The sequence below is a fragment of the Mus musculus genome, chromosome 11 (genome assembly GCF_000001635.26).
Source record: "Mus musculus strain C57BL/6J chromosome 11, GRCm38.p6 C57BL/6J".
Classification (NCBI taxonomy): domain Eukaryota; kingdom Metazoa; phylum Chordata; class Mammalia; order Rodentia; family Muridae; genus Mus; species Mus musculus.
Window position 1 is genome coordinate 40,746,906 of NC_000077.6, and position 8,902 is coordinate 40,755,807.

Sequence of the window (8,902 nt, forward strand, 5' to 3'; positions counted from 1 at the left end):
AAGAGGAATGTCCTGTTTCCCAACTAATACCTGACCATTTCTCCTTTCATTGCTAGGCATTTGCTTCACAGTTTGTATGTAGTGATAGATTTAGTGATTTTTCGGTTATGTTCTGTCCTCTTCTAGCTGTTTATATTGCTCCAGTGTCTTATTTGTTGAACTAATGTAAAAAAACAAAACAAACAAACAAACAAACCAAAACGATCTGGTTTTGGATTGGGATATAAGCTTCCCAGTGAACACTAAAATGTAGCACATTTTGTTAGGTTGTTTTGTGACGACATGTTTGATAAAGACTACTCTGCTCTTATAAGAGAGGGAAAGTCATCATATTATCCTCTCATGGTAGCACAGAATATGGTTTGCATCATGGGGATTATGCAATTTCATATGTATTAATTCTCCATTTTGGGACAGAATATGCAGAATCATAAGAGCGAAAGGTCCTGGAGTCCAAAGCATGTGAATTTTAATGTTACTTCTAGTACCATGAGTATTCCAGGTATTACTCACTTCTTGTGTCTGTTGTATTTGCTGATTATCTTCATTCAGTTTAGAACTTATGTGAGGTGGGTTATAGTTATACCAACAAATCACTGCTGGCCACAGTCGTTAGATCAGAAATAGCAATTATTTATATACGTATATCTTGTATTTGTTCAAGTGCTTGGAAAGGAAACTTCTGACTAACATGAATCAAGTACAACAGGTTAGGGTCACTTCCTCACAGTGCCTGCTTTATCCCTCATTTAAAGGCCCTAAGAAACATTAACATATCTTGGGAAGGGTTCCTGTGGCCCCACCTATCCCCGAGGGACTGTTGACAAAGGTGACTAAGGGAAGGGATGTGTCTAATTTAGGATTTCTAGTGCTGTGAGAAAATCCCAGGATTCAAAGCAAGTCAGGAAGGAAAGGGTTTGTTGTGCTTACACTTGCACACCACAGACTATCCTAGAAGGGAGTCAGGGCAGGATCAGGCAGATGGTGAGGGGTGCTGCTTCATGGCCTGTTCCTCACAGCTGGCCCAGACGCCAGTCCAGTGGAGGCATTCTCTCAGTTGAAGTTAGCCCTTCCTGTGTGAAGCTGACATGAAACTAGAGAGCACAGTTGTTTTCTGCAAGGTTGCATCCATTGAGAAGCCTCCCATGTTCCAATAAATAACTTTCTACCCATGCTCAAGTGAATAACCTTAATTAAGCTCCCTAAGAAGTGCACGCATACATTTTTATTATGAATACTATCCATAGCACTGGTGGGTCTAAATGAAAAACCTGATTCACAATAATGCATACAAAATACATTGTTTGAGGTCCATTCAACCAATACACTTAACCTATGGGTTTTTGTTTGTTTGTTTGTTTTGTTTTTTAAATTAAAGTAACTGGTGCTGGTTACTATATTTTTTGAGATAGGGTCTCACCATGTAGGCTTGGCTGGCCTGGAGCTTCCTATGAGGACCGGGCTGGTTCCCAGTTGGAATTAAAACTGTGTAGCACCATTCCCAGCTTGATAACTGCACTACTAAGAGATTTTGTTTCTGCTTCTGTGTATCTGACTTTAGTAAGATTAATATACAATATAAAGAAAGCTTATTTTATAATACTGCTAAAATACTTAAACCACAAAAGAAACCAAAACAAGGAAGGTTGCATTTCAATCATTTTATTGAAAGGTGTATTCAAAACATAATGGTAGTTGGTTAGTTAACTTCTGTCCACTCCAAATCAATATTGTTTTCAGACTGAAGCCTATCAACCTTTAGGAAGAACTGAAGTGTTCTCAGTGTAACGTGGTTTACAGAGGTTAAGGATAAAATACACCCGTTCTTTGGTTTATTGTTCAGCTTCTCAATGGATAATTTTCTTATCCATTACATGTCAAAATGGTTCCAGCTACTCTAGGTTGACTCAGGCTGTCCAGGGCCCTGAGCTGCTGCCTATGTTTTAACAGTGTGGATCATACATTCAAGCCAGCATGGAGACTCTGAGCACAACGGCTCTTATAATTATGGAGGTGTCTCCTTACGTCCCATAAGACTTAGAGAAAGGTTTTGCAGATAAACTCAGCAATTTTATTTCTTTTAAAATAAAATTCTCCATTAGAAGCAATGGCAGTTTTATAGAAACAGTCTGTAGTAAAAATGTCTGGAGTGTTTTATCAAGCCTAAACTAACTTTAGTGCAATAAATACATTTTCAGAGTGATAATTCATCCAGTTATTAAGACAGTAAAGACAATTCTCTCAAATGGGATTAGATTGAAGCAGCAGTTCTGACAAATTTTTCTTTTATTATGGATACAAACACCTATTCTCTAGAAGAAATATTAAAGGTAACAAATTTTCAAAACTTGTGATATCTGCTTTATATAAAACACCCACAATTTTAAATGTAATTCTCATAGCAATAAAAAAAAATCCCACCTGTAAATTAACTATTACTTGGTTATGGGTGCCAAGAAACCATTTACCGCTTAAGTACCCCTTTTAATACCTTAAAAGTGCATTCATGAAATGTTGGTTTTTATGTAAACCTCATAATTTAAATTTTGAGATTTAAATTAAGCAGTTTACCATTTTTAATACCACCTAAGAATATATTGATCAAATCTGGGAAGTCAGATGAACTTTAGAATGAAGGTTCACAGTTTTATTTCACATTTATGTCTTTAGCCTTGATTTGAATGCTTCCTGGGTGAATTCAAATCTAAGCGTAGCTCTCCCAAGCTTAGAATCAGGAGTTTCCCTAACCGTGAGGCCATTCTGCCAAGGCTACTGTGGCAAGGTGCTGAGGTTTCTCAGAGTAAATCCTGTACCGTAGGAAACTCAGGTCAGAGTGGCAGAAAGACTTGAGGGACCGTTTTTGCTGCTGCTGTAATCCTGCTACATAGGCAAACAACACAGACCCAACTTAACAGAAATCTGCCTACAAACTGCGAGCTGCTAAAGGTGAACTGGTGATATCTCAGACGCATGATCATGTATTTCCTGCGGGGGGTGGTGAGGTATGTGCATATGTGAGAGAACTTGGGAGTTCTTCGTTCTCTCCTTCCATCATGTGGGTCCTGAAGAATGAAGTCAGGTTGTCAGGCTTCCCTTCTAAACCATCTTCCCTGACTTCCCAGCAACATTTACCCCTGGTGTTTGGTTGTTTTGAGTGTTTTTGAGACAAGGTCTCTAGCTGTCTTGGAACTCACTGTGTAGACCAGCCTGGCTTTGAACTCAGAGATCTACCTGTCTCTGCCTCTCTAGTGCTGGGATTAAAGGCATGTGCTGCCATGCATTAAGGAAAAAATTGTTTTTAATCATAAAAAGATAAATCTTTGCTATGATTAAGAAATTTAGATGTCAAAAATGTGTATGTATCAGAGACCAATTTTATATTTTCATGCATATAATTACTTTGTATTAGTCCAAATGCTATAGAGGTAAAATACTAGCTATAGAATTAAGACACTCTGGCAGTTTCCAGAAACCTAACATGGGCATGCCCTATATTACTTTGTAAGTCCATCACCCAGGTTTGTACTTCATTTTCATAGTCGATGGGCAGATTAAAATTTGTTCATATATGGGTCACATTGCTTGTTGTTCTGCATGGGCTTATGCAACTTTAAATAAGCTACAGTGGGGTGGTACGTAATTTAAAGAAGTGCTATTTCAGTAACTACTTTTAAAATTCGAGTTTAAAGTATTCTCTTTGCTACTACGCTAATCTTTTGATGAAAAGTATTAGCGTATATCTAGGGGTTTGATATGTCTTTTCTCTTAAAACTGCTACGCACTGTACACAGTGAATGCCTTCCAGTATTCTCTATCTAGACCAGTCAACAATTCACTTTTCCTTTATGTTTTCATCCCATATTCTTTATATTGAAGATAGTATTTCAATTCTTCAGTTGTAGCAGAAAATGATCATACTGGAAAATTTTCTGTATACAGAGAATAACAACCAGATTTATCAACTAACAAATGGTCTCAGGAATCGTTGGGAGGTGAGTTATTCTATAATAACTGTGCTTCAGTTGCCGTGCAGTGCGTCCAGACACAATCCATTTCAACTTCTGACCGTTAGGTTTGGAGCACTTGTTTGATGAATATTCAGTTAAACACTTGGAAACAAGCTCTTGCCAGAAGGTCAAATCTCGGCCACTTATCTGTACATAAATTAAAAAAAAAAGCCCCACTGTATTTATAGTAATATATTCTCATTAATATCCACATCATCCAAAGGGAACTAAGGGAGAACCATGTAAGCTTCAGATCAATACACAGCGTCTTGTTCTACTTTAGCACGTACAGTGGATACATTTCTCTTGTAGCTTGCTAATAGGACCAGTGCTATAACCTTGGCATACCTTGGAATGTTTCTGAATACATTCTACTCCTTCTGTTAACTCTACGTATTTCAGTGCTTGGATCTCCAACGCAAGGATAGATAGCGCCAGCACAGAAGGCTGAAAAGGATAAATATAAAGTAAATGTCAATGACAAAAATAGGTTTCTGTAATTAGGATTAATCATATAAAATATGTACCTTTGCCTTAGAAAATATGATCCTGCAGTGGCAGGCCTTAAGTTGGGCTTCTAGTCTTTCAAAATTCAGATCGTTTCTCCTTTAAAAAGAAAATGGGATTGATTTTATGTGGACATATCTAGTTGGCAGTTTTAAAAATGTATTGAAGGTAGTTTTTAAAATAAAACTCATACACACTATATAAAAATTATTTTAAGAAAAGGAAATTCTCTCCTATCAGTGTCAGGAACGTCTTAAACGAGTTTTAAATGATTCTGGTCAAAAACCATTTAGTGAACAGTAGTATACCACAAATACCATGATTTTATTTCAATAAAAATTCTGCATCTTTTGAATGTATTTCGATAATTTATGTTAAATGTTTATTTCCTAGGTTCTGTAGAGTAGAAACGTGCCACTTATCTGTACATAAATTAAAAAACAAAAGCCCCACTGCATTTATAGTAATATATTCTCATTAATATGTTTCTTAAGAAGGAACTTTCACTAAATGACTGGCAGGCATCTTTTCACTTCTGTTAGGCAGCAAAGTACAAGGGACCATAGGTCCTTATTTTGATCCGAATTCTATGATGAAAATCCCGATTTTATGAAACCTTCAGACAGTATCCCTTTGATTTCCAAGCTTTTTTTTTTTTTTTTGTTCGAAACAAATTTCACATACCTCTCAAATGGCAAGGTGTCGTGAACGAGTGAATAATAGAGCTGCAGAAATTGAAAGGCAGTAGTAGCTTTGACTTTCCAACACACTTTCTCCAACACAATCTTCTCCATTCTCATCAGGTCTGAAACCGTGAACCTATACTGACTTATTCGGATCAAATCAGTCGCCAGTGGGACATTCCTTTCCTCTTCAGTCGCTTTCACAGCCAAATAAAAGCAGCTCAGTCCAACACACCCAAGATGCTTCGCCTGTACCTACAAACACACCAGTGTCTTTACAGTGCTTCAGTAGGACACAGAGGGAACCTAGGACGACTCAGACCGTCATTATGAAAAGTATATCAAGACAAATCGCTACAACAGATTTGACAGGAGCCTGACAGTCTTCTGTACCCTACTTGAAACCAGTGGCTTTGGGTGGATAGGGAAGATAGTTGCTGTCTTAAGAGTTAAGCTTTGAAAGCCATATGAATATTTTGTCAGTTACTGGGAAATAACTCCGTAAACCCTTCCTTTTCTATTGCATGCAACCTGGAGCTGGAAATGCCAGATGGCTAAGGGAATTAGAATTTTTATATATGGGTAGTAATTAAGAAATACACCCTAATTCCTAATCCACAACCTAACATTCAGACTTTAACGGAGATTTAACTTTAAATCTATGATGTGAATAGATGAGTGGAAATATCCAGTCTATCAAGAAAGGTTTTGATTGGGGCTAGTGTGGTGGCTCAGTGGGAAAGGCGGCTGATGACCTGGGTTCAATCCCCAGGATCCGTATTCCTGCAGTGGTCCTCATCTCTACATAATATTGCAGCATGGGTGTGTCCATATGCACACAAACACACACAAACATACAAATATATGTAAGACAGTTTTTAAGAAATTTCTATGTTTTTGTTTTTTGTTTTTTGTTTTAATTTTTATCTTTTGAAATGGTCTCACTGTGTATCCTTGACTGTCCTGGAAGTCACTATGTCTACCTGGCTGGCCTCGAACTCACAGAAACCTGCCTGTCTTTGCCATCCGAGTGCTAGGATTAAAGGCATTTCACCAGGCCCTTAATTTTATTTTGATTATTCCTCTGTGTAAGGGAGAGTTAGCTAGGAGGGCGTGTGTCTGCCCTAGTGTATGTGTGAAGGTCAGAGGACAGATTTGGGGACTTGGTTCATTCTCTTCACTTAAGTGTTCCAGGGACAGCACTCAGACTTGACTCTCTGAGGCCTGTGTAACAAGTACTCTCTGTGTTCAGCTACTTTGCTGGCTCAAGACAGTTTGTTACATAGAGCCAGCTTTCCCGCTACTGGAGTACTACAATTAATGGCTTGATGTTAAATTACTTTCTACTTCAGTATACAACTAATAAGTGATGTTTTACAAGTCTTCATTATGGAAAGGAAGCATTGCCACATTTGAAAGTGGTTTTTGTATACCAGCCCTAATCCAGAAATTTGATGGCTTTTTTTCCTTTTTATTAATTTGATGTGTGTGTGAGTGTGTTTGGTACATTTGTGCATGTGCCAGAGGAGGCTAGAAGAGGGCCTCAGATTTCAACTGCCCACCTAGCTGTTGGAACTTAATTTAGATTTTCTGGAAGACCAACATGCACTCCTAGCTACTGAGCCATTTCTCCAGCCCTCTGCAATTTGATCTCTTAAACACATGGAGCGAAATTAAGAGCTGAGATATTGTAACATAAACATACCTTCATTTTAGACAAGAATCTGTCCAGTAAATTCACAGCTAGGGAAAATGTCTCCGTGTCAAAGCCAAAGAACTGAGTTAGACTAAGTAGATCTTTTACTTCAAAGTCCCGTAATCTTGCAGTCATTCTGAGGCCATTATCATGGGCCGACTCAATTAGTTTCAAGCCGCAGACCTTTGGCTGACATCTAGACTCCTGTTCCAACAGGGTGTTCAGCTGGTGTAGCAGTTTCTGAGAGTCAGTTGTCAGTACTTCTATCATCTATAAATAGAACAAACCCAGAAAAGAGCATAAGAACCCTGCCTGGCTATCTCTGCATTGTGGCAAAAAGTGCTTTATAGTGCATGCCCCCTCCACCCCCCACCCCATTTCCATTACGTCTAAGACGAAGACACTGCAAAGCCAAGGTCTGTAAGTATTTTTACCTTCTCCCAGTAGGTCACATTCCTAAATTGTGAGTTTGTATAGGACATAAACTATGGCTTAAAAATTTTTTTTCTCTACTTAAGCAAAGACTTCTTCATTGTCAGTACATGCCACAAATAGATACTGCCCCACATGATACACCCAAACTAAAAGTCAAATGATAGTACATACTCTGCCATATATGTTAACAACGTGAACCTTAGTTCCTTACCTATGAAGTAGAAATACGATTATTACCTACAATCTCATAGCTCATAGATTGGGTAGCTTAAAAGGAGTCACACAAACCGCTTAGCACACAGGTGCCCATTTATTTCCAGGTAATGAGCTTATTTTTACACCTGTGAAATGAGGGTGACAACATCTGTTTCTTGGAGTGGCTGTGAATAACACACGATATGACTCAGTGTGGCACGGTGCTTAGCACTCAGTGCTCCGAATAGTCTAACGCCATTTAAAAACCAAAAGAAAAAGTTAGGTGAAGCTGGGGAGTTGCATTGGTGGAAGTATGCATTACACTTCCTCTGAGTCCTGGGCACAACCTAAGCCCTGGATACAGAGGACGATTCTTCCCTGGGCAGTTTAAAGATGTGACAGGAAGGTCGTCTTGGTGAGGAACCACTAACTCAGTTCAGGGGTGCAGGTTGGGACTGGGAGGCATGACATAGGAATACCGCTCCCGCTGCGCCTCTCTCTAGGCGCAGACTAGCCCGGGCTTGCGTTCCGGAGTGCAGGGTTCTGAGATCCACCCCATAGTCCCCTCTCACCTTGACAGCCACGTCTTCACCACGGTGACCACCCACCCCGGGCCTGCTCTCAGCTCGCCCCACGTCCCCGATCCGACAGGCCTACTAAGGGGACGGACTAGGGAGTGGGGGTCAAGTGAGCAGAGGCCCGGGGAGGGGCCGGCGTCCCGGTGGAGGGTCCCTCAGCGCCCTGACCAAGTACTGCCTTCCTCGGGGTCAGCGCGCAGCGAAGGACTGCGCCGGGCAGTGGGGGAACAAGCTGGAGACCTGGCTCTCTAGCTGGGACGCATCTACGTCGCTGATTGGTGTGGTTCTTTTGATGGATGGTCTCTGAGGAAGCTCGGCCAATCAGCGCACACTTCCCGTTGTCCAGACTTCAATTCTCCTCCCCTTTCGAGCCACGCCCGACTCTCGCAGCCTCTCTCATTGGAGCATTTCCGAACTGTCCTTCCTTAAGCTGCGGAACTGAGTGTTCAGTGCCAAGGCTTGCCCGGGCAGGTCTGGCCTCTATTAGCCAGATTGGTCTGGGTAGCGGACCAGAATGTACTGTGAGGGTTTTTGTTTTGCATTGTTTTGGTTTTTGCTTTTTTCCTTTTGTTGTTGTTCACTGCAGCTCAGTCCCCTCTTTCTAAAAACACAATGGCAAGTTAAAAAAAAAAAATGCTTTCGTTCTCTTTACAGATAATGAGATGGTAGGCTTCTCTATAGTGTTCTCTATAGGCTTCTCTAGAGTGTTCTCTCTGAGTTTTAGGAATCAGTTCATCGTTATCTTATTTTGTTTCTTGCAAAACTTCTCAGATGTTACAATGATGTCAGAGTATGTAGTTT

The 8,902-nt window shown here is 40.1% G+C and overlaps 1 protein-coding gene across 2 annotated transcripts; it reads right to left on the reverse strand.

The window, feature by feature from the left end:
* Positions 1-1,646: 1,646 nt before the first annotated feature.
* Positions 1,647-8,404, reverse strand: Ccng1 (cyclin G1). 2 transcript variants are annotated; one of them, NM_009831.2, is made up of 6 exons: positions 8,096-8,381; positions 6,903-7,163; positions 5,199-5,452; positions 4,535-4,613; positions 4,356-4,454; positions 1,647-4,154 (listed from the first exon to the last, which is right to left on the reverse strand). In NM_009831.2, the coding sequence occupies exons 2-6, from the start codon at positions 7,161-7,163 to the stop codon at positions 3,963-3,965; spliced, it is 885 nt and encodes a 294-aa protein (NP_033961.1). In that variant the 5' UTR covers positions 8,096-8,381; the 3' UTR covers positions 1,647-3,962. The 2 variants fall into 2 exon arrangements, 1 of the variants encoding a protein (NP_033961.1); XR_003949271.1 differs by lacking the exon at positions 4,535-4,613 and having other exon boundaries at positions 8,096-8,404.
* Positions 8,405-8,902: the final 498 nt, after the last annotated feature.